Source organism: Fringilla coelebs (genome assembly GCF_963513975.1).
Source record: "Fringilla coelebs genome assembly, chromosome: 1".
NCBI classification, from domain to species: Eukaryota; Metazoa; Chordata; class Aves; order Passeriformes; family Fringillidae; genus Fringilla; species Fringilla coelebs.
Genome location: NC_140028.1, coordinates 66,575,570 through 66,602,325, shown reverse-complemented (window position 1 = coordinate 66,602,325; position 26,756 = coordinate 66,575,570). Strand labels below are relative to the sequence as shown.

General features: G+C 35.9%; 1 protein-coding gene across 3 annotated transcripts in view; it reads right to left on the bottom strand.

The window, feature by feature from the left end:
- PTPN3 (protein tyrosine phosphatase non-receptor type 3) overlaps positions 1–26,756 on the bottom strand; it is a 119,396-nt gene that overhangs the window by 30,004 nt on the left and 62,636 nt on the right. For all 3 annotated transcript variants that reach the window (XM_084219187.1, XM_084219188.1, XM_084219189.1), the window contains 5 exons: positions 21,776–21,839; positions 16,538–16,710; positions 11,636–11,770; positions 9,963–10,139; positions 584–607 (listed from right to left, as the gene is read on the bottom strand). In XM_084219187.1, coding sequence (XP_084075313.1) covers positions 584–607; positions 9,963–10,139; positions 11,636–11,770; positions 16,538–16,710; positions 21,776–21,839 — 573 coding nt within the window. The remainder of the gene's footprint in view (positions 1–583; positions 608–9,962; positions 10,140–11,635; positions 11,771–16,537; positions 16,711–21,775; positions 21,840–26,756) is intronic.

Below are 26,756 nucleotides of genomic sequence, written 5' to 3'. Positions count from 1 at the left end.
TGAATGCATTCAAAGTTTCAGAATGCTTTAAAGAAGTGAACTATAATTACACTGTCAAGATTCTGGTTTTATGTGATAGCTTCCAAGACTATCCATGATTCTGATGAAGTCAATGTTAAGCAAGGAGGAACACTGTATGTAAATACATCCTAATAAGTTCTTCAGAACACAGTCCAAAAAACCATTTCACTTTCAAGGTGAAATTACAGCCTATGTAATGATTTTTTAATGTAGAAAAGAAATCTAACAATATCAGAAAAATATTATTTCAGTCAGTATCATCTGGCACTATATAGAGTCACCACATAAAATTACCAGTGGATTTTTGCATCATTAAACTTTTGTAGCAGTTTCTAAACAACTTTTTTTGTTAATAGTGACAAAAGATCTATTGCAACTTAAGGCTTTCCAAATCCTGACCTCAAAACTTACTTTTTTTTCAAAAATCTTTACAATCTTCATTGATTTATACATTTATTTGTGTCTTTTAATCATACAAAACCACTACTTTGAAAAATCAGTTGAAGCTATATATTTCATTATTTTACTTAAAAAGGTAGGAGAAAGTATAAAGAAAACTCACTTTGGTGATTCTTGTTCAGATGACCTGGTAAAAAACCACAAACACAAAAACAACATTAAATGAACATAAGGTAAATCTTAAAAAAAAAAAAACAAAAAAAAAAAAAACAAGAAGTAAACTCCAACTTAAAAAAATCCCAAAAAAACCTGCGTAAAAGCCATAAATTGTGCTCATAATGAATTAAAGAATACTTAACCCTATGGTGAAAGTCTGAATCAGATAACTGGGGTGTTTATGAGACACTCAGCAAAAATCCCAGGGCAGCTCTGATTGCTCACTTCTGCTTTTGATAAAAACCCAGTACAGGCTGCACACATCAGCTACTGCAACTCAAACTCTGCAGGAGTTTACACAGGCAATTATTTAGCCAGACACACTACATCATTTTAGAAAGTTTCAGGTGTGGATTACAATGACTACAGATGACCCTGACTGCATTTTGTAATAGTCAAAATGTGGCAAGATCTTTATGTTTAGGTAGCCAGAAATGAGCACAGGTGGCTTCAAAAGCTTGATATATCCAATGCTTATTCTCATGATGTGAGAGCAGAGGAGGTGTTGACAGAAAACTTTGAGACAAAGTATAATGAAAGTAGAAGTGGTTATAGCAATGAGGACAATCTAAAATGGAAAAGAAATCAAAATTTGCACTGCACAGTATTTTCTAATGCATTCAATTAACTTAATCAAAAATCCCCTGAAACAGCAAGCTAAATGATATAACATAAATTAAAACAGTAGCAGTGATACTAAGACAAAATTTAAAGTAAAAGTTACCAAAAAAGGTGCTTACAAAGCAAAGTTAAAGCAGATTGGATAATTTTACAAATTCATTTAAGGAGTGACCAAAAATCCTGGAGTGGTATATGTCCATGCTGGAAAAAATACGTGAAGTAGTTCAGATTGAAAAGAGACTTGCTGAATTGCCAAGTTAAAGGAGGCCATTCACAGTATGCAGTTAAATTTTCAACTCATGCTCTCTAAATCATCCTTAATTCTAAGAGTTACATACTATATTCCACTAAAATTACAGTAAAAATAGCACCAGTTTGAGTCTAGTTAAGATTTCTTGTATGTAATTTGACAATATGAAGAAATTCTTCCTTGAGAGGCAGGGACAGTAAAGCTTGATCCTCGAGGAATTTTGGAGGTTTGATTTCTGTGTACTTTTAATACTTTTAAAACATTAAGCTTCTTCTTCTTTTATTGCAATCATATCTAACTTCTGACCCCACTGACATCCACCCCCACTTACCCACTAATATCTCTGGTTCTGTTTGTCCATAATCCCCAGAGAATTTTTACCCTCTAAGTGTAAGCAGATCCTATGGGAATGCAAACTTACCTGCTGCCTGACCAGCCCACATCTAAATGGAACAAATACTGAACTTGTACTTTAACTCCTCAGTGAGAGGACAATGTAATCTTAAAGTTTTGGGATTTTTTTCCTGCCTAATCACTGACTTTCACTAATCTTGAGAAATTGTGCATGTTCAAAAACTCATCTCCTACATTACATTTCATTGCATTGTCCAAATATTCTCAAGTGGAAAGAGAGGCAGAGGGGCTGTACAATGACATAAGCCTTATTTCCTTAGGAAGTCACACTAAAAATAAAAAAACATTGAATTTACTTTCATTAAGCTAATGGATTTCCTTGTAAGGCAAAGAACAATGAAACTGAACATCTTTTTTACATTTTGTCACACGAGACCTGCAGCTCTATTACCAAATCCTGTGCAGAATCAAAATTTTCCTGAGTTAACCCTTTCAAGAGTCTTCATCAAAAACTTACAGACATAGAATTGTGATAACAATCAATACAATGCCCTGGTTTAAGATATTATCTCCACTCTACCTTCCCAAGAGAAAGAGGTAAAGCGAAAGAAAAAAAAAAAACAACAACTTGGGGTTTCATTCATAGACCTTCTATAAACTTAGAGTAAATTTTTCATTATCTCTACTTTTGGAGACTTGAATGTGGGATATAAATTCTTAGTACTATTTGATGAATATTTATTTGTTAAATTATTGCACTTTAATTCAAACACATCAGCTCTAAATGATTGACTGAAAATTCTGAAACCTTTTAAATTGGGAAGAAAGGTGACCAAATATTTGACCGAGAAAAGCGACCAAATTCAGTGTCTAAAAGAATTCATCAGACCCAGCGCAGCTGTGTCTTCCTCAAGTCCTCAGTAGGTCAGCATGCTAGAGCTGCAGAATTTTGCACCCCAACACAGTTAAATAGTATTCCTATCATTTAATTACTCAGCAATATGATAAAATACCTTAAATATTAATAACTAAGTGATTTTTTTTTTGGCTACACAGTGTTGCCCAGTTTACTAATCCATCCTCCTCATTTCACAACATGCAAGGACTGTATTTTAAGTCAACGAAAGACAACACTCACCAGACCAGCCATTCAACTTTTTCATCAAGGAAGAGAGCCCTTCCTTGCAAGGAGATTAAGCTTTCCATTGGTGCAGCAAACAAGCAATCACTTCAAAACTTCAGCTAATTTCTCTTCCTCACTTCACAATATAACTCAAATTATGCCATTTCAATCTTGCATTCAGTATGGATTGACCTATTGACAATTACCTTTAAATACAGGTCTTTGCCCTGAATGGTCTAACTCTCTTCTGTCAAAAAGACAGAATGGAAAGGTTTTAAGGAAAGACCCCTCCTCCTCATTTTGGTGTGACCTACCAGGGAATTTTGCTATTCTGAGAACCAAGGATGACAAACTACAGCAGAATAAAACCCCGAGAGAAAAGGGTCAACTGAAACAATAGCACTGAAGCAAAACTCCCCCTTTACAAACAACTGAAGGAAACATCTGTAGGTTTTGCCCTTGTGCTGTTCTTGAAGTTCTTAATGCTTCTTTCATTGTAACACCTGCAGGGCTGGGGAAAGTGAGTATGCCAGCATTTCCATTATCACCTCTTTTCTGAGGACTCACTTTACAGTTACAACTGGGATTTTTTATTCATAAGCAAAATACATGGAAGGTACTTGCAGCAGCACCTTTCTGCTGCCTTTTGGAGGAATTTATACATAGAATATTCAGCATTTCTGTGAAGAGAATAACTGTGTAAGGTATAATAAGTTTTTTGTACTGCATAATTAGGAGAATCAATACAGAAAACTTGAGGACTTCATAGCATACACAAGCCTTTCAGTGATTTCCTAGAAATTTCAGTCATTCACATTTGTAAGCTGCTGCCATCACCTTTAAAGGGATACTTTGTTACTCTGCATTGCCTCTACTGACTGCGCCCAGTTTTCTGGCTTGCCAAGAAAGTTTCATGTGTTTTGATACGCAGCAACTATTTGGATTGCTGCAAGGTTTGCCTTATCACAGATTTGCAATTCAACTTTGAGACTTTCCATCTAGATGCAAAATTATTGCATTTTGAACTGGCAAGGAAAGAGTAGTACATTTGAATAAGGATGTATATTTAAAAAGCAAAGTTTGCATCTAAGGAAAATATATACATGTACTATTTTCATGTACATTTGGGTGTAAAAACACGTAAAACTTAGTAGTAGCATTATAATTCTAATTTGAAACCAGTTGAAACATTCCCAGCTCCACTGTCTAGTATTAGAATATCCTCCTCAAGAAAGGCTGAAGTACAAAAAAGGACAATAGAATTTTGCGAAATGCCACAGATTTTGTAGAAACAAAGAAATTATCATATCTGTGTATGATTAAGTACTAAGGATAAATAAAAATTTAAAACCGGGGGGGGGGGTTCCCTTATTTGCAATTTTCTACCCAAAAAGTAGCTACAGGGACTCAGCAGGATAAATCTGAAGAGTACTTTTACCAACAGTAAAGCTTTAAAAATTTTCCTCTTGTGAAAAATCATATTTTATTTAAACTAATGATGTGTTCCCATAGTCCATTCACCAAAGCTCACTATGAAGCTACAGTTATTGTCTATCAAATGCTGAGCTAAAAGAATTGAACAAATGCAGCATCCGTTCAGGAAATCTATTTTCAGTGCAATACCTTCACCAGATGATGCATCACACTCACACTAGGAACGTATGTGCACTTCCAGAAATTCATAGCACAGTGCAAGTGAATTTCCGTTCTGTATATTAGTTCATCATTTCATTTCCTTCCCCTCCAACTCTGGGGCTGCACACATTATTCCATCTGTATCACTAGCAAAAGATAGTTCTACAATGTAAATTGAAAGATGCTTATAGCTTTGCAAGCATTTCAGACAAAAGTTTATGAAGAGATATATTGCATTTATAACAAGAAGAATTATAGACTCAAAATAATTTATGTTGGAAGGGAACCTGAGAGATAATGTAAACTGTTATTCAAAGAATAGACATCAAAGCTAGATGAGGGTATTTGGATCCTTGCCATGTTGTGTTTTGAGGTTTTCCAAGGATGGAAATAACTCCACCTTTTTGCTGATGTATAAAAAGGCTTAAATAATCAAAATGTGATTCCCCGCCCCACCCCATCTTTTGAGCATTTCCCTAGCTATAACTTGCATCCAAGGCCTCACGTTTTTGCTCTGCATCTCCAAGAAGAGTTGGCTCTATATTCTTGATAATCCTCTTTTGGCAGAGCAAGGCAACAGTGTGCCCAACCTCTCCTCAACTCCCCCAGCCTTCTGGTTCTCATGCATCATATGCTTCCACCTGTGAATAACTTGCCAGATTTATCTCGTCAATCTATCTATGACTCTAAATATACGATCTATAGCATTTCACCTGTCAGGAAGTTTTTCTTGCTGACTCTTACTATACCTTATCACTTAGAAATATGTTTTACAATAATCTTTTTTCTGGTTAGACAGAAAATTTCACTAATCTTTTCTGTTAGGCCAGTAAATCTACTCTAAAAAAGTACCAAAACACTTGCTCCTACACAATCTGCTGTTCCAAACCAAACAGACGTGTTCAGTTTATTTAATGACAAGGTGAACAGGAGAAACTGAATACAAATCAGATAACAAGACCCTCCTCCACACAGCTTATCAGGTGATTTTTCCAAGCCAAAAAGCCAGTTATTTTTTCTCTTTAGCACCTTCTACACTGTGCTGGTTTTGGCAGAGGTAATTTTCTTCACAGGGTCTGCTATAGGGCTGTGTTTTGGATTTCTGCTGAATTGCGTTTTGGATTTGTGCAGGGCTGATAATATGGAGATATTTTTGTTATTGCTGAGCAGGGCTTACACAGAGCCAAGGCCTTTGCTGCTTTTCATACTGCCATGCTGGTGAGGAAGTTTTGGGTACTTGGGAGACTGGGAGGAGACACAGCCAGGACAGGTGACCCCAATTGACCAAAGGGATATTCCAGACCATATGACATCACTCTCAGTGTATAAAGAAGTAGGAAGGAGGAGAATTTGGAGCGATGGAGTTTGTTTTCCCAAGTTACTGTTACATGTGAGGGGGCCCTGATCTCCCAGAGATAGCTGAACACCTGCCTGCCCATGGGAAGCAGAGAATTAATTCCTGATTTTGTTTGGCTTCTGTGCATGGCTTTTGCTTTCCCTCTTTAACTGTCTTTATCTCAGCCTATGGGCTTTCTAGCTTTTACAATTCTGATTCTCTCTCCCTGATTCCATTGGTGGGGGAATGAGTGAGTGGCTGCATGGTGCTTGGTTGCTGGCTGGGGTTAAACCAATACAAATTTATATATTCTTCCTGACAAGTACCCTTCCCATTCAGAAAAGTGCATTCAAAAACAGGAAGAAAGGCATTAAGAGGGCAAACAACAGCTATATTAATACTCCAAGCTATTTCATCTGTGATATAAAAAAACAATTTAAATATATTTTTAAAAGCACAAACTATTAAACCTGAATTTACACAGTCAAAAATAAGTTCTTCTCTTCATATAAGGGAAAGGGGAAACAATTCCTGTACAGGTAACATGACTAAGATTATTCTGAACTGCCAAAATAAATTACTGTTTGTTTCTCTAATCCTTTGCATATAACACCTTCTTTTCTTAAAGAAACCTGAGCTTACTAACATTCAGTTAAGGGGCAGGTGCACTTGCTGGCCACAACACAGGTCTTCCCACAAAAAACCTTAAGTCCATGAACAGAGAAGAATGGAGTTTACTCCTTTTTCAAACTGAATGGTAGAAAACCATGCAGCTTCCCACAGCTGGGTTTTTGGAGGTTAAGAGCATTAAACAACACAGTGGTTTTCAGTTTTCATTTTTTGTCATTTGTTTGTTTCTATTTGTCACTGCCTAGTAAAGGGTGAATATCTGTATCACACCTCATGTACCCAAAGATGCTTGATAAAAAGGAAAGGAAAAATGAAAACAAGAAAAAATAAAGTCCAAAGATCCATAAATAGTATTTGTTTACATTGAATTTAAATTTTCATGGCAGACCTTGGTATTTTAGGTTAACCAAGTGTTTAAAAAGTGTATTATTGAAAAATTTAAAATTACATTTTTAATTTACACCAAATACCTTAACAAAAAGACACCAGTAAAATCACTATAGCAGTTTAAATTTTCACTTATTTACTTGAGGGTAAAGGGCAGGCTAGTTTATTTTAAGGAGTTTTTCTTTTACTGTCTTCTAAGAGCTCATGTATGAAGAAACCTACATATATTAAGATGCATTTTAATTTTTTTTTAACCTACCAATGCCAAGCACCAGACCTTGTGCTGGGGCTGGGCAGTGCAGCCTCTCAGGAGAAAACCTAATATCTGATAAAAGACCAAGCATGTCAAAGTACACGATTCCAAAACAACTAGTCTAATGCCCCAGTTAAAACCAAGTTTGATTTGAGGGTTACTGCAAAAATCAAGGATGTTTTGGAATTTCCCAACCTGATATTGAAATAATGTCACATACTTCAGTATGGCTATTTTATTTTTCCTGTACCTTTTCCCCTCAAGTGACACAGTAGCATAGAGATCAGAGTGGTGTCAGGGAAGGCAAATCAGCAAGGATGACTTGTTCCTCTCTGTCTGTGAGTCTCTCCTTATTCCAAATATGGAAACTGTAGTGGTACCTTTATCAAGACAGACTGCAACAGTGGTAATCTTCAAGCACTATGCCAGGCTAGACAAAGCAAAAATTGCAGTAAAGAAGAATTCCCTGGACAAGTCTATCAGTCTGCCTTTAAAAAAACCAGCTGTGGATTAAACCTGTTCAATGTGTGGCAAAAGCCCAGGGGAAATATCCATATTTAATATTAAGGATATGCAAGGTAAACTTTTTTCTTACAAAATAGATTTAGCTGATAGGGTAGGATTTCATCCATCAATACAGCATTCATGGAAAGAAAGATTTTACTGCATAAACATACTTAATTTCACTTTGCATCTTTCAACAAAGGAAGTGAAGTAAGTAATAACTACTGTAAGATTGCAAAAGGAAAAAAACTGGAATGTGGACTAACAAACTTCAGTGTAGAGAAAAAGTGGGTTTTATTTTTAATGGCTACTATTTTACCTCAATTGTTAAAAAGGACATTATTAATGACTATTTTGCTTCACAAAAATCTAACAGTCAATGCAACAAAGGATCATTTATTCCATCCTTCTTCCAAAACACACAAATTGAATTTAATTACTCAGATTTATGAAGGCATTTTTTCATTTACCTGCAGAGTATCAAATATTATAAACATACCCAAAAAACTGATAATGCATTTGGGACAAGATGCAAGAAAAAAAGCAATGATTTATATGTGGTAGTAACAGTAAAAATCTCCACAATGAGTGATATTACTAAGATTCAGCACAGTCACTAAGGCTCAGAAAATAAATGAATATGCTATTTTCAAATTTAGAACATCCTTTTTTTCATTGTCTGAGAAAAGGCATGAAGGCAGGCATTTCCACTCCATTCTCAATAGGTATAAGATAACTGAAACAGGAAGGAAAGAAAAAACTACAAGGGAAGAAAAGAAAAAAGAAAATAAAAGAAGTCCTACAATGTACTAGCTGGCAGGACACAATTTTCCAGTCACAAAACACAGCATGGGAACATAATTTTCTGTCTACAGCTTCTACCCTCATCATCTCTTCTTATGTCTGCCTCTCAGTATTTTTACTCAGAAAATACTTCTAAAAGTGTATCATCTGCAAACTTCAAAACACAGCAGACATGGTTTCTTATCTATGACTATTCAAAACATCTAAAGGCCTAACTTTTATGTATTATCATGGCTACTACTGCCATTAGTACTAATAAATTATTAAGGTTCAGCTGTCTTCCAGTCAGGAATATAGAAAAATATTTTAAAAAACCCACTTAATATACTCAAAACACTCAATATACTCAAAAGAGTGACAAAATCCAAATATGCATACAACATGTCAATTTTCTTTTTATTTTAATTGAAAACTCTCTGCTATAATGTTGCAATAATATTATTATAGAATTTAAAGAAAATAGTTTCAATCAGAATTTAAAGCTGTATTTAGTACCTGCACACTGTCACAGAGGCAGGTGAGTCCTATCAGCTTCCATTAAGATATTGCTTCTCAAAGTACACCTTGCTTTAAACTCACTAGGCATCACTAAAAACCATTTTTCTTTTGCAATGCTACAAAGGAACATGCATTTCAACACACAGCATTCTCCCCTGCTCCAAGTTTTAAAAGTCGCTGTTTTCTTTTTGAGACTAAACAATTAATGACTTCACACATTTGTGATAATCTGATATTCATTAAGAAATGAGTGTAGCCATACATATAATGTAATACATGAACAAACAAATAATCAGAGTGCACAAAGACAGGTGCTTCAACCGCTGGCAGCAAACCTAGCAGTTGTTAAGGCACTGCAGAGGAGAACAAAGTAGGACCTCAAGGAATACAGCCAAAAAAGCAGACACTGCCTTTAGACAAGCCATTGACAGTTCCTCTGAAGAAGAAAAAGATGCATGACCACCAGCATTGTGAAGTTCTTGTGTATGCTCAAATGCAATACCTCTTTCAACAGACAAGGCTGAGCTGATGATGTGCAACGTGAGTGAACTCTTAAAAGAGTTCACTAAGTCTTTCTCCCCACAAAAAAGAGTTTCTGACAGGTAAGAAAGGGTTGCAAAAGCTACTAGGAAACAGGATATTACAGATTTGAACAGACATGCCTTAGTAGTTCTTCTAATTTTATTAACAACTCAACTACTATGTATTGTTTCATGATGAAGGGTTGGTATGCTTTTGACTTGCATTTTGTGAGATGGCATTTGCAGTATAGCAATTGGTCAAAATAAAGCTTATGCAAACAAAGCGGTTTGAACTCATTGTAGCATTACAACTGATTGTGACTGTCTCACACTACAGCTCTTCAGGTGTTTTGTTTGGTGCTTTTAAAAAAAAACAAAATAAGCAATGGATTGTTTGCCAAAGTCCTTACCTCCTCTGTGGACTACGGTTCTGAGAGAACTCTGAATCACTGTCCTTTGACGTTGGAGAGCCCTTATATGTGTAAAAAACATCCTCTGTTTCAGTAATATAACTTATCTCGTTCGTAAGGTTATCTACAGATGAGTGTCGTGGTTTGCGGATTTCGTGACGTAGTCTAGGACTCCGCCTTAAAAATACAGAATACAAACACAAGCAGGAAGATTAGAATATCTCACAAAACTTCATAAAGGAAAAACTTCTATTGCAGTTATGATCTGAATCTTCATACCAGGCCTAAAGTCTCACTTCAAAATAATCAATTTTTAAGCATTCTGTATGGTGTACTAGGCAACCATACACTGCTAGATTCAGTGTAGTACACTGAATTGAGTTGTGTTTCTCCCCCTGTAAAATGCAACTTATATTATTATGTTTTAATTATAGGATAATCCTGGTTGGAAAGGACTACTGGGGGTCACCTAGTCCAATCTCCTGCTCAAAGCAGGAGTCAACTAAGGCCAGAGTAGGCTGCTTAAGCTTTATGCACTCATATCTCAAAAAATCTGAAGGATGGAGACCAGAAAACTTCCTCAGGCAATGACTGTCTATGTGGTGAAGCAGTTTTTCCATTATATCATGACAAAACCTCTTTTGTTTCAACATATACTTGTTGCCCCATTCTCCCACTATGCAATAGTGAAAAACCCAGTCTAATCCTGTAGCTGGCCTCATCCTAAGTAATTCTGGGCTGTCCTAGCCATCTGAGCAATCCCTGCTTCTCCAGGTTGAACATGTGCCACTATGTCAGCCTCTCCTCACAGGAGCTCCAGCCTCCTGACTACCTTGGAGCTGGTAGTCTTTGCTGAGCTTGCTCCATTTTGTGTCTGTTTTATAATTGCAGACAAAAAGGGCTGCAGCATTCTAATGATATCTAGAGAATGCTGGGCCAAAAGGGGCTACCACTTCCACTGACCTACTATCTACAGCTCTGTCAATTCTGCCAGGTTGGACTTGTTTGCTGTCAGGGCATACCAGACAGCTCATGTACCACTTCTGCCTATACAGATTACCAGGTTGTTTTCCAGAAAGCTGCACTGTAGACAATAGTGTTACACTGGGTTCTCATTTCCCAGGACACTATGTTTGTGTCTGCTGATTTTCACACATTTCCTATTGGCCCGTTTCTCCAGATTATCGAGATCACTTTGGAGAGCAGTCCTGGCCCCAGGCTTATTGACTCACCCCCCAGGTTTGGTGCCATCTGCAGACTTTATGATCAAGCATACCATTGCTTCCTCCAGATCACAAAGAGGTTAAGAAGGACAGGTCTCAAGAGCAATCCCTGAAGTCATCTACTTTTTATTGTTGTCCAGGTAGTGTGTGACCCATTAAGAACTCCCCTCTTAGTCCAGTCATCCAACCATTTTAACATTTTTTTTTAAACCACCCTGCTGTCCACCCATCCAGAAACATAATGTCTTAACTTCCGTAAAAGATTTTGGCAGATAGCATGAAAGCCTTGCTAAAGTTGAGGTGATACCCACCCTTCTGTTGTCATATATAGTCTCAGAATAAAAATATTTAAATATATCTGTACACACTACATAATTATTCTGCTAGAGTACATACAATTAGAAACAGTAGGAGGCTAGAAGGTGTGGAAAAGGCTGAAAACGGATTTACCAATTGGGGGTAACTGGAGGTGATCGAGAAGGAAGGCTTTTGGTCTCTAGGTGCTCAACTGATAAGGATCGTCTCATAGATGGGTTCCAAACCATCCCACCTATCACTTTTCTGCAGTACTGGTTGTTTACAGACCTGAAAAGATATAAAACAGCTATATGTGAGTTGTTTGCATAGAAAACTTAAATATGCTTATGAAAGTCAATTTCATAATTTAAGCATCCCCCTTTGCTTACCCCTCCTTATTTATGGATTTACATTCTCACAGAGACATTTGTTGTCCCTCATTTGTGACAATAAAAGTGATTGTTAACCCCTGCTACATTGCTTATCACAAGGTTGGGTAAAAATAACTTTTTCTGAGAATTATTTTTAACCCAATTCTGTTTAAGAAGACAGAGGGGAAAACAGGAAATTCAGTATGTCCTACTGGTAGTGAACTGAGCGCCTGACAAAAGACAGTTCAAATACAGGTAATATGTTCTGAAACTTCCTTGTTAATATTCATAAAGGGGCAACAATTCAGCATGAGTTTCACTGAGCACAGGACAACTTTACCCATCTACCTGCTGCCTCATTAAGAGCTAAACCAGACAACACTATTGTGAAAGGAAGCCACATTTGAGTGATGTATTCCTGATAGAGATAAACCATTAAAAAAAATCTGACATGAAAATAAGATCTTCAGGCCTGGACTGCTTCTTTTGACAAGAAGAAGAAAGATTTGAGAAGAAAAGGGCTGCAACAGGATAAGTACCACAGCTAGGAAAGCAGTAAATGTATCTTAATAGTGAAAATACACAGCATAAAGAAAATCTTTAAGTAGACTGAAATTGAGATAAACTCTTATGCACCATTTTATAGCATTCCACAAGCCAAGCTGAGAGATAAGCTGCTCACCTTTAAGTTTACAGGCCTAGGATTTCTCATAGAAGAAACAATTTATTAGTTACAGAGAAAACACCTTTGGCCTATTAAGCCCTGAACTGTACATAATGGGCAGCTGGGCTAGCAGGCTACGTAAAGATCTTACTACAGAACTGAAAAGCCTCAATTTTACACAGTATTAAAAAAAATTAAAAACAAATAAAATAAAAATGTTACTAAAGCTGTGGGTATTATGCTAAAATCAAACCTTAAGGATGCTTTGAATTGTACTAATTTTGCTAATATATATTTTTGCTAATATAAATTAAAGAAAAAGCAACCCATAATTTTTTTTATATACCGAAGTATTTAGTATATCTTGTTCATGATTTTAAATGAAATCAATTCCCTCATCTTCTAAATGTACTTTAGAAGCTTCTCCACATATAGAAAACAGAGGAAAAACTTAGTATGAAGCATCTACATATTACAATCACCTATCCACATATGTTTCCATGCTTAGTGAACAAAGTCCATCAACTCAGAAGAAGCTTTTGGGAGATACTACCTATTTTATTTTTCTAACACTTTTGAATACAATAACTAGGTATCAGCTACTCATCTTCTTCAGAAACAGAGATCTTTCAAAGATCCTTCAAAGGTCTTTCTTATACAGTTGGAGCAGAGGGAAAGGCTGGAAAAAGATGATGCATTATGGAAAATGCATTGTGAAGAACTCCATATTAATAAGCTTTTCATTTTTACAAGTGGCTGTTGAGGCATTTTCCAACACAGACAACTTAAAGTGCAACATAACTCATGTGATGGAAGCCAGAACCCTAAACCCTAATTCTAATCTTAAACCCCTAATCCTAACCACAAAATCACTTATAGGGTACATCTCTAGATATTTCAGTTAAGGCACAGAAGATAAATAATCTCCTGAATTCAAGTCGTTGCCCTTCAAATGCCAAATATCAGCATATTTCTCAGCAAACATTCTGGGAGGCTGCCAAAGCCTTTCTGGAATGGGCTGTACTATCTGGAAATTATGCTTCCTTTTTCCTATCTATTACTGAGGCTATCCTTGGTGAAAAATACAGATACATTTTTTAGCTTTTCATCAAGGAATGAGAATGAGTCTAGGAGAGGTTATTCAGCCTTCAGTCCAGAATTTACCTCTCAGAATCTGGGAGATGTGATTCAGTCTGCTTCTTGAACAAGGCTTACAGCTTATTTATACAACTCAGCAGCCTAATTTAAATGGAATGCCTCTAGTACCTTAAGCTAAGAAAATCAAGAAGAGCACAGGTACGTGCAAAGAAGAAATTGTACTCAAGTACTGCAACTGTCTGAACTGATGCAATAAATGCCAGGCTATCTCAAATATCTCAAATAAGTGTACACTATCTCAAATAAGTGTAAAAGAACACACAGAACAAGAAAGCCACAAATTGCATAGGAAAACCTGTAGTACTTAAGATGGCAAAACCTGAATGTGGCACCCTTCGAGGCTGGTGGAAGCTGCATGAAAAGAATTCTTGAATACGAGTCAGTCTTAAACCTCCAGGGCTGCATGCTGTGGTCAGTGGAGCTTTTGTGTGCACATTTAGTTTTGGGGTTTGGTTTGTCAGTGTTAGTTTGATTTATACAATGCAAAAATTTCTTCCCTTTTATAAGGGAGAATGCAGAATCACTTTTTTGGTTGTGTAACTTCCACATGAGTTCAGAGCCATCCTTGAAAAGGAACATGGAAAATCTTACAACATTCCATAATCATAAACAAGTCGGTAAGTAAAAAATTTCAATATGTGAAATATGACCTCAGAAGTGACTTTTTCACAATTTTTCTTAAATGTTGCTTCTTAGGTAGGTAGTTAGGGAGTTTTTCATAGCAATGGTTGCTGAATTACTTCTTCCTCATGTAGATCCCAAAACTCCTGCTTACTGCTGTTATAAATAAGGCCAAAGAGGTTATCCTAAGCTGATGGAAGGTATCTCCGTAACTGATTCTCCCCCTGGAGATTCCTTAGAAGTCTAAGTAAGCAATTCAGCAGAGACAGTGCCTCAGAGCATTGAAATTACTTGAAAGGAATTATTTCTTAGTAATTCAGATCAACAATGAGAACTGTCCTGTATGCTACAAAATATTAAGAAATTGTAACAGCAGATTTGCCAAAATTAAAATGTTTGGTAAAAAAGATGAAATTATACTAAATTGGTACCCTTTGGAACTCATACTCTTTTATTTCTTAACATTACAAAGGCTGTGGAATCACTGTGTGTATATATCTGTCTTATAGGAGGATCAGGATTTTCAATCTCTTTGCAAATTTGAAAGAAATGAAGGACTCCAAGACCTGACAATCCAACAAACTTTGAGTCACCTCAACACCTCCACTGTAAGAAAAACAAGGTCATAACACTCCATAAATGAGTTAATTCTCAAAATAGGGATTTTTAAAATGTTAGAAAATCAGAATACTGTTTGTACAACTACTTTTTTTCCCCGTGACCTAGAAACCAGATCATCCAGATATGACCTAGTACTAGGTGAAAACATGGAATTATATTCCAGCAAGAAGCATAACATTTTATCAGAATTCCTACATTGCTCTCAGGGGTTAACTGCTTCATTTACAAGTAATACCAGTGCACTTATTAATTGTGGTATTGGTATTAATTGGTATTAATTTCTGCAGCATCAAAAGACATCAGAGTGTTAAAAGCCAGAGAGCCACTAAAGTCTGAGGAGCTGTTTGAAGCATGTTGATACCATTCAGAAGTTGAAGCTTATCCAAATAGAAGACAGAAAATCTCCAAGTCTAAAAAATTATATGTAAAGTTAAACTGTTATGAGAACACACTACAAAAAATTCACAAAAACACATTACCCACGAACAAAAAGAAAACAAAAAAATACTCCTCCAAAAATCATGAGAAGAAGCAGGTTTCTAGAGAGTCTACAGATCAAAGGGTCAAAGAACCTCCCCAGAATCTCACATCCAGAGAAGATAATGACACAAGACTTTCTTTTTCATTCACTATTTATATGAAATATTTTTATATATGTTTCATTACAGAATGTTTTTGGGAGGTGGGGCAGGTGGATTGGGATGGGATGGACGAGACAATGAAGCCACAGGACATGACACCTTTGTAGCTGAATTGCTGATAAACGTAACAACAGAACAAATCAACGTAATGGAAGAAATCACTGTGACTGATACTTATCAAAAAAATGTAAAAGCCCCTAAATAAAAAAACAGAGTAAAAAAAATTACACAGGATAGACAAAATAAGGGCCAACTGCAAAGAAATGGAGAAGGACATTACAATGTCATGTGACTGGACAATAAACTGGCAGCTTAACTTCAATGGCAATAGGGCTCAGAAACTGCATATGGGGAGGAATAATCCCAGCTTCATATAGGAAAATCACAGGCTCTAAAGAATTATTTCCTGGTAACTAGATCTTAAACAACACTAGGAAACTCATGTTTCTAGTGCTTTGTAACTAGAAGAATCCAATGAGACAAAGGATCAGAATTGTCACAACAGGGCTATCTTGAATACCTGAATGGTAAAAAGCTTTTCATCCTTGTGTCAGTAATAAGTGGTTGGTGTGATGCACTCCAGAAACTGCCCCAACATTTTAAACAGAATGCGTATATGACAATAATGGCCAAACGTTTCAAAACAAATCTGTTCTGCAAATTTTCTTACCAGATCATAAGCTACATGACATTTTTCCTTTTCAGTGTTTTTATACTTCAGACTGAAGCAACAAGTTGAAAAAATAGTAGTAAAACTTATATCCAAACACCTTTTGAGGCAATTATAAGAAAAGTTCTACTGTAAGGAGATCACATTGCAGAAAGTGAAACCACAACCATAACTTGTCAAATGGTTCATATACAGACTGGAACAAAGCTATGGACAGGACTGAACTCTGCCACTCCAACTTGAGCTACTACTGACACAAATCCTCCCATTCCCATCATAGGGCAAAACATGCTTTCACACAATACTTACTTTGCTGGATTTCTAGAACCCAGAGTCCAATAATGTGATAATATCTTTTTTTCATGAGGTAGTGACTTCTTTGCCTGAAAAAATGTGTGATGCTCTACACAAGATTTCCAAAGATTTTTGCATGCTCTGTAATTTAACATGTTGAAGGCAACAATATGCTCTCTGGATTCATTCTGTAACAGTAGGGAACACAATGTTTCAACATATACAAGTAGATGAAACAGTAAACAAGAATCATAAAAAAAATAGAATTATTTTAAGCTTAAACATGAAAAATACACTGTGGCAAACAAACAAACAAAAAACCAGCATATAGTAGATTTTCAGCTGGAGACGGGCAAAATACCTCTGTGATTATTTGAAATTCCAAACTGCAAAATGTGCACTTAACAAGTTCATGAAATGTTAATAAAATATTGAAGTCTAGAGCAGTAAAGATTTTGTATATATGAGTATCATGTTATACTGATAAATATATTTTCAGGCTTCCAGTCAGATTTTGACCTCTTAAGACAAACAAAATTCTTTAAAACATTCAATTAAGGGTGTAATGTCAAAAGAAAAAAAACCCTCATTCTTTGAAATCAAACTCTTCATGTAAGGCTTCAATTCAATAATGTTCTTTCAAGCACCATAGTATGCAAAAAGCATATTCTTGATATTCTTTCAGAAGAAAATGAAGATGTTAACAGTGATCTTTCTTTGGGGAAAGAAAGTACTTCTGATGGGACTGGAGCTGCTGCAACTGCTGTTCAAATCCAGTCCTGCTTGGATGATAATGTGAGGCCATAGTGAGAAGGTTCAGAAGGCAGCAGAATATAAAACTGGCGTGTCTCAATGCAAACTCTCACAAGTAACTTCAGTGCCAAAGTGCCAGTGAAACATGAGTACAACACAATTGTGCCATCAATGTTTATCCCAAGAGTTTTGTACAAGAGAAAGCTTTGTTTAGTTAATCTAGCTATTGATGCAAAGAAACTGGAATGAAAGCAAAGCAAAGAGTAGAAATAAAGGTAACATGAGACCTGAGACAATTGCCAGCATAGCTCAGCACTTCAGTGAAAAAACAAGTTTTCATCACTCATCTTTTCTAGCTCCTCTAAATTATGACTAATTTTGACATCTCAACATATAATTAGACAGGCAACCTTTCGTTTGTTCACAGCAACAATCCTGTTGGGAAGTAACTACAAACCATTTTGGCTGGTATAGTCAATCTGTTTTTGTTGTGTTCTTTTTATTTCTAGGCAGCCTTTTACAATTGACACGTATCTGAGACCAATCCTGCATTTTGCAAATCACTTCACATCTAGTCCAGAGAATCTATGGCTTCAGACATGCTTTTAAGAAAAACTGTGAGACTCTCAAGAGAAAAAAATATTTCCTCTTGATTTTACATAAGCACTGAAAAACATTTAAGTGATTACAGTCTTTAAGGAACGCTTTCCCTATATCTATTAAAGCATTTAAAACATATTTTCTTTTCAAGATGTGGGTTTGTTATTTGAGTCTCTTGCATATTGGAAACAATTTGTCAATTCATCACAATTGCTTCTAAGTAGTTACGCAAAATAAAGCAGGAAAGCATAGCAAATCTTAACTCCGAATTTCTTGAAATATACGAAGCACACACCACAAAGATTTAATGACAAATGCTATTTCTGACATACTCCCTGTTGGTTGAATACCACTTGAAGGGTTTTACTACTCCAGCAGACAAATAAAAGTAAGTGTATAGATATTTTCGTTGGCCTGAAGCATTGGCCTTTCAATTGCCACAAAAATTATTTTATCCAACATCTCAATTATACTGAAAAGCTATAGTATAAAGATAAGGAACTAAGTACATCTAATATTCTCTTTTTAAATTTAGGTTTGATAGCAGCAATTAATTTTGCTTGTTACAAGTGTGCTTTTCTGTCACAGAACCTTCTTAGCAGCCTTTAAGTGGGCTGAAAGTTTCAATATGGATTTAAGGTAGGAAAAATATTTTGAGAGGTTTCAAAAAATTTATTAAATTTTTAGACTAACAATTTTTTGTTAATAACAATCTGCCTCACTAACAGGCCACCTTGCAAGTTATGCTGTTAAATGTGTGTACTTTTTTGGAGGTGAGGAGAGTTCTAGAGGGACCCAAGGATTTAATGTCCATCATACTTCTCAACTCAAGTTCTAAAAGAATGGCATTTTCATGATTATCAATAAATGAGGATTAGAGAAATTTGAGGCAAAGGGAACAATTCCACACAACTAAAGTGCTTTGCTAGTTCAACATATGGAAGAATCTCCACTTCAGTTGTATGCCTACCCCATTAACAGAAAATCTGAAAATATCTACAGCATAAAATGTGAAGATATATTTTAGTATGCAGGAAATGAAGTTGTTTTTAAGCATTAGATAAGCACATTGAAAATAAAATTTCATTTCTGAAAGGTACAAAATGTTGCCTTTAAACAGCACAGTTCCTATTCCTACCTTAAATCCTGCACCCTTCATTAAGCCTATATGTCATGAGCTTCTCTAGCATCAGACATTCACTGATTCATCAGTCTTGCTCCCCAGTCCTTATTTGGCTCTTCAGTAGAAAAAGAAATCCTGCATACTCCTAATCAAGTAGCTGATCAACAGACTGGAGCAGTGGGAGGGTAAAAGAGAAGGTGAGTAGAAGGGAAAGAGTGAGATAAAGTAAGTTGATTTTTTCAGAAAAGACTTATAAGGAAAGAAAAATGGACTAAATGAAATAAGGAGAGAAAATCAGTGAAACATGGAACATCCCAAGGGACTGCAAATCCATTTTCTTTGAGAACTTTCTGTAGATTTTTGTAAAGAATCTACATATGACATATAAAATATAAAAGAGGTTCTATAGCTCTCTCATCCTCTTTAGCCAAACCTTTCTTAAGAATATACTGTATCTGCTCTGTTTTCCCCACACTCTTTCATCTCCCTTACTTTCAGATTCATTTACCTATTTGCTTCTGTCTTTCCAAGCAAAAAACTGATAATTTTGAAGACTGACACCAATGCAATAATCTGCCCTCACACACCCCTCAAGCATCCCACTATCCTGGTGAAACCCCTAGGACTCCACTCCCCTCTCTCCCACTGCACAGACAGCTTTTCCAAGCAATACTGCCAGAGCACTGCACACTTGATGCCCTAAATTTCAAACAAAGGGGGCTGACAAGGATGGATGTATCCAAAGATTCAGTGGCACACCTGGTCTGCTTTTTCATATGAACTGAGAAGGAGTAAAAAGGTCATGCAGCTGGCCTTACTTTTCCTACAGTTCTGTAGCTCTTTAAGCGTGACACTGCGTGCATTACTGTCATCTCTGTAGGTTATGAAACAAAGAACTATGATCACTTAAGAGAAGGTAAGCTGAAAGAATCAAGAGCCCTGAACTGTCATCATTTATCAAATGTTTAATTGAACAAATTAAGATTGCTGCTCTCTTCAAAAGTGACACAGGTCTCCAGAGACAAAAATTCTCATTTTGACAGCAGTCAAGTCTTTATGTAATGAACACACGTGTTTTACATTTAGTCCACAGATAGTTCTATATTGACACTTTATTCTTCCATATTACAAAACCACTGTGAATATACTCATTTTCAGAGAATCATAGAATGGTTTGGTTTGGAAGAGACTTGAAACCATTGAGTTCCAAGCCCTATTGTACTAATCATTCTCAGAGAGTTCTGTTACTACATTTATTCTCACAGACACATTTGGAAACTGCTGTCTGAAAGCCTGTACTTATCTGTATAATTGAAAATATTTAGATTTTAAAATTACTATTAATCAGTGAATTTTTAATCCTCAAACCCAGGAGAGAAGTTACTACTTGCAAGTGTTTACACTCACAATTGAGTAGAATGGCCTATCAACCACTGATTTCTTCATGCAGTGAAATATATATGAACAGACTGTGACATGTCTGCATATAAAAAACATATTTAGAAACTTACAGCTAGTAAAAAACCCTTAAGATCACCCTACTGTGTGTAAGGACATACCCTGTGCATGCTATGTGTGTGTGCAAGCATTAGTGCAGTAACACTGTGTCTGGAAACTAACTCTTCTTAAACGTGAATCCTGAAAAGTAACATGCATACTTGCACACTCCTCAAATTTCAAAGAGCCCACCAAACTGGGGAAAAAGAAGGACAAACAGAAAAGAAAAAATAAGAAAACATTTTTCTTTTAGGTAAAAAAAAAAGGCCTCCTTAGGAATCTGTGTTCAGCAGGCCCTCTAATCTATGTGGGTCAAGAGGTGGTCTTGTAACACAGTTCCTACAAATTTAAGAGCTTGTGTACTACCAGAAAGAGCCTCCATGAACTTTAGGTACAAGTTAACACTTGCCTTTTACTAAGTTTTGTCCTCAACTGAATTAACATATTTATAGATCTGCTGATCACTAGTTTCTGAGAAGTTTTTTCTTTCTGTCATATTAAATAATCTATGTTCTTTGTAAACAATATCTTCTTTTTTTCATATTGTGGCAGCACAATAATAATCAGTAATCAAGATTTCTTTCCCCATTAAAAAGACTAATATTTCAATTGTTCTGCAAAGAGCACAAAGCAACCAACAGAAGCCATCTCTTAACAGCTGAAACATTTCATATTTGTTATATCAACTATCTTCACATAATTTGCCAACTCCTAAAGCCCTCCATGTTACACACAGCAGCGTGTGGGCTATTCCCCTTTTCAGCTTCCTGTTTTTCATCTGCAAAGCTCTCCTTTCCTCCAGGAGCCTTGCTTTCTTCCTGAGCTCTGAGCCCCTAAGCTGAAGGGACCTCACAAACTCCCCCTAGATGGAATAAGCAGTTTAGTAGATTCACTGCATTAAGGAACTCCACAGGGCAGGGAGAGCAACAAGGAAAGAGCAGCAGATGCCGGTGAGAAAGGGGAAATATGATATGTTAATAGATTTTGGAGAAAGGATGGAGATTTGCATTTACCCAAAGTCTCCAAGGGAGAGGAAACCTCCATGGGAAAGATACAGCCCAACAGACTGAAAGTGGAGGGATTCAGTGTTGGAAAGGAAATAATAAAAGGGAAAAAGAGAGGGGATAAGCCCACCAGAATAGCAAGACCAAGGTAACAAAACAGAATTTCAAAGGCACATTACCCCAACAGAGACTTTGGATCAGCAGTTTGCTGGTTACATTCAATATAATATATTGAATATAGTCACTAGAGCAAAACAAAATTAGAGGACTACTTACATGTTTTTGCCGTTGTTGTATAAAAAACTTTTTCCTTTTAAAGGAAATTTTTAAAATGTTCACCCTAAAAGACAGAAACAGGCCATGAAATACCAAGCAATGTTTAGAGTGATAAAACAATGAAAAATAATACTGTGTACAGTGAGCCTGAAAGATTAGAGCTGAGAAATATTCAATGAATAATATGCAGCCATTTCTTGTGTTGAGTGGCAAATAGATGTCCTCGTTTAATCTTTAAATAGTTCACAGCAGTTCTCTCCCACCAAATCTATTCTTGCAGCAAAAAACTTGATGACATCTTCTACACTAAGCTGCACAAATGTTAAATGTGTCAACTTTTGTATAACTTTAGAGTCATATGACAACTGTGACTAAAGGAACAAAATTTAAGACCCTAATGACATGACAAAGTTGGTCTTACAATAACTGAAACTTTGCAGAGGCTTTGCAGAATTGGTTTCATAATGTGAAAGACATCATGTATTTGTCTTAATCACTAAACAAAATCTCTAGATAAAATAATTTCATAATTTTAGAAGGGTGAGAACTGTAGGAATGAGTGTTAATATATTTTTCACTTCATTAACATTGCTATGTAATTTATGTGGCAATTTTAGAACCGAACATATCTTTTTAAATATACACAGTGTGAATACATATTTTCTAAGGTAAAGATTACAACTGGAATTGGTGCTCAAGCAATTTTCTTTTTAATTATACACTTATCAGTTTTGCTAAATTAAACAAACTTCTACCCACCTGCACACCTTCCCACAGCAAAACAAGATTTGCCTAAAATACCTAAATTTTCTCTGCAATAGTTCTACTTCAGTAACTGAAAACCTGCACTTTTACAAAAAGAAATCTCTGATCTACCGTCAGCTGGAATCTTATGGAGGCCTTAAGGAAACCTATTTAAGTCCTAAACAAGTCATATTTGCCGGAAAAAAAAAATCATGAAAGAGTTTTGTAAGTTTACTGCTAAAAGTCTCATAATACTTTTGTGATGTTAGATGTCAGGTATGAACTTTGTTGAAAGTCCCCTCAGTTTGGCACACTTTTTGCATTACTCTCATCAAGTGGGATGACATAAAGCCTCATTCCCAACTGCTCATGGGAGAGGCACTTGAGTTATAGAGCAACATCCTTCATGGATACAGGAGAATATATTTGCCAGTTACTAACAAGAATATTAATGGAATTACCTATCCCTCTTCCAGCACAAGAGGTGGAAAACAATGCCATTTTCAGAAAATGCTTTTCTCCATCAATTACAGAATCAAAAAGAAACAGGTATTTCAACACTATTCTTTGACAAGACGAATTGATGTGAAAATTAATGGAAAATTGAAATCATATCCACCTCTCCTGTTAGGCCAACTCTTAAAATACTTGTGTCATTTGACTTGCTACCTCAAACATCAGTGATCTGCGTTGCTTATGTAAAAGCTCTTGATTCTGAACTACCTGACAAGTCATAAATTTTCAGCTGCATTTTCCTAAGCTGCAATTCATTGTATATTAATTCTTTCTTGATTCTAGTGCTACTCTGCCTGAACTAGTACCACTCAAGTTTTGCACTTCTGATTCTTTCTTACCATATTTCTTGACTTAGACTAAACTTCAACAAACAAGTTTTTGGAGCTATTCCAAAGTTGCCATCAAGGTCTGGTCTTACCTCAACACGAAGCCAGCTGAAATACAGGACACAGAAAACTAACCTTGCAGACTAAGTGGAAAACCCTCCATCCAACAGCAGAAAGGAAGCTAGCATCCTAAAGTACCAAAACTCCCTCAATCACTCTCCATTTTCTTGAAAAACCCCCAAACAAACAAACAAAAAAGATACCAAAACTCCATCAGAACCAAAACAAGTGCATGACCATATAATCACTTCAAGCCAAATCAGGGCATTAAGTCTCTTTATTTTGACATTCTCCTAAATAGAATACCCCTCTCAATTCCATTCATTCTTCTTAAAGTACAACTAAACCTACTTAGTTCAGGTATGAAGAACACCTTCTACTCTGACATTTTTATCTAACAATAACTAAAAATCATTTGCAATGTTATGCCCACAAATTGACTCAATGTTCACATCTAGAAAAATCTAGAAAAAAAATCTAAGATATTAATGTGTCAAAGCACTTAGACTTAACCAAGTTCTTGAAGATGCCATGTTCAAAAATTATATTAATAGAATGCAGTTACTGTTATTATAACTGGTGGCTCAGCGCCCTTCTCTCTCACCAATAATCTGTTCAGTGCAACATTCACAACTGTGCAACAATCACAAATCCTTAAATTTCATGGTCTACTTAAAAAGCACTCACTAGTTGTAGCATGTCAAGAATGATGGATCTTTTGGGTCCCATCTTCTTATCATTCACAAGCATCAAAATAATTTGTCACTCTGTGGGCCACAGAATTGCTAATTTTTGATTAAACTGGCAGTCCTGTCCTAGAACTTAGTACTAACAGCTGGTACTTGGGACTTGAAGCAAAGTTTGTTTACCTGTAAATCCTATACTTTGCCATGGAAAAAAGATTCTGTCCAATTTGCTATGCAAGATACTTGTTTTCCAAGTTTTAACTAGCAATGTATTATGCATTTCCCCAAGCAGTTTCTCTGAAATTTTCAAAGCAGTGAAACTGCAGACACAAAATGGCATTTACTACCTAACTTTAGTTGCTGCTGATATAGAGAGTATTTGTATGTTTTTGCCATTAATATTTACTTGAAATCATTTAGAAATTGCCACATAACAGCTAAGCACCCTTGAGAATAACTCTGCAGAGTGCACAAAATACTGCATTAAATCCAAAGCTATTTTTTAAACCTATCTTGACTTGCATTGTCGCTGACTGATCAGTCAGCTCTTTACGTAGGTTGCTTTGATTGAAAAGCATCTTTTTGCCAAGGCAGAACTCTCTCACTGCCTCTGTTCCTGAAAACTTTTGGTCCCCTTTGACTACTACCATATGGCATAGTTGTATTGTTGTCATCCACTGCAGAGTATTTTACTTCAAATTTTGGAAAGAGTGCTTTGATGGTGTTTGCTGCCACCTTGAGTTCCAACTCGTTATATGGTGAAGTTTGCACACTCCATAGGAAAAACCACTTGATACAAATGGTGGTACGTAAAGAGCCTAAATAAATACCACTTCAGGCATTACAGAAATACATCCTGCTTTAGAGCTAAAATAAAAGTGAGAATCCATACTACAAATCCATCCCAAGCAACTCCACTCTGGTGGTTTTCAGCGTTTGCTTGTATTGGTGGGATCAGGGAATGAACACCAATCCTGCACAAAGAATTATTATTAACTCGTGCAAGATGCCAGAAATAAAATATCAAAAAGTTAGCCCCTGTAGGGAGCTTTTGCTTTCAAGATGAAATGAAATTTTTAGAGAGAGAGGCAGAGAGAAAGTGAGTAGGGAAAGCTTGGAACAACTGCACGAGCTGTCCGCTGAAAATATTACTGCCTAAACCTCATATTTTAGAGTGGGAATTATTTGAACTGAAAAATCTGTGGGTTTTACTTCCCTGATTTTTTTTTCTGTAAATGAGAATAGGCTTTTGTGAAAAATGTTTTAGAATCTGTGTTTTATTCCTCTGTGCTCTCCAGGAGTAAAGTAGCACAGGAAGTCGTAGATTCCTCCTGTCCTGTGTGCTGTAAACTATCTTTCCCTTCCTTGAAAAAATTCATATAGTCACAGATTTTAAAATGCCATTACTCTGTGATTTTCAGGAACAACTATTATCAATTCATATCTTACTTAGGCCAACTAAGTTGGCAGAACAAGACTGGCAGAAGACAGAAAATGTGCCTCCAGCTGGCAGTTTTTAAAACCTGCAGTGGTTGAAAGAGGCTGAGAAGCTGATGTATGAAAGAGCAGCACTCGAGGTACAAAGATGAAAGACAAGTCTTTTGTGCTTCAATGTGCATTAGAAATGGAAAAATACAAGTTTTCACTGTGCTGCTGCATGAGAGCATTATTACTGACATGCATTTACCCAGGATGATTGCAGTGTATCCCAAGGAGTTGAAATGCAACTCACAGCAAAGAAAAAATGAATCCAGAGACCATGCAGTATAGTTTCCCCTAGAATTTAAATTGAAAATGATTTTATTGCTTTTCTATAGGAAATAGCTGTTTGGTTGGGTTCATAAATGAAATGGTGGAATGACACTAGTATTTAAAGACTACAGCTAGGGAGTTGCTTTGTTGGTTTTTTTTGTATAATTAAGGACCAAAAAGCAAGTGCAACTCACTAGAATGCATTTTTCTGCCATAATTAAGAACACTGTACTATCTTACTGAATAATTTATCCAGAAAAATAGTTACAAATTCAAAGAACTCATGTGTAACATGACAAAGCTATAGTTTTATCAAGCAAGGAAAAAAAAAAAAAGTTCATACTTCGTTTAAAAAAGAAAGACTGGAAAAAATTTCTTTATGATCCAATACAAAATCCTTAAGGAAATGCCTGACCTTCATATATTTTCTTATTCAGGTTATAATTTTTAGTATGGTATAACTAATGAAGCCCAAAAGCACTTAAAAAAAATTATAGCTTATGTAACTTCTCATGTTATTCACATTCGACTTCTTGGGCACGTTATTTCTTTGCAGAGGTTATTTTCTACAGCACAATCATGCATTTTAATGTTTTATGTATCAGAGAATAATGTGAAGGTCTCTCACCTCTTGCTAATGTTATATACCCATATTTGATGAGATTTAAAAATGTCTAAATTATATTATCCTACTTGTAAATCTGAAACTCCAAAAACCTCATTTTACCTTTCTACTCCAAGAAGTACCTTCTTGCTGAATGCCATGTTAAAAAGTTCAGATTGAATGTAATTCAGACTGAATTAGGAGCTGAACTTTAATAGCAATACTGATTAATTTTGTTTGTTTTTAAAGAGACATGTTATTGAGCATAATAGCAGCAAATCTCTAAGACCACA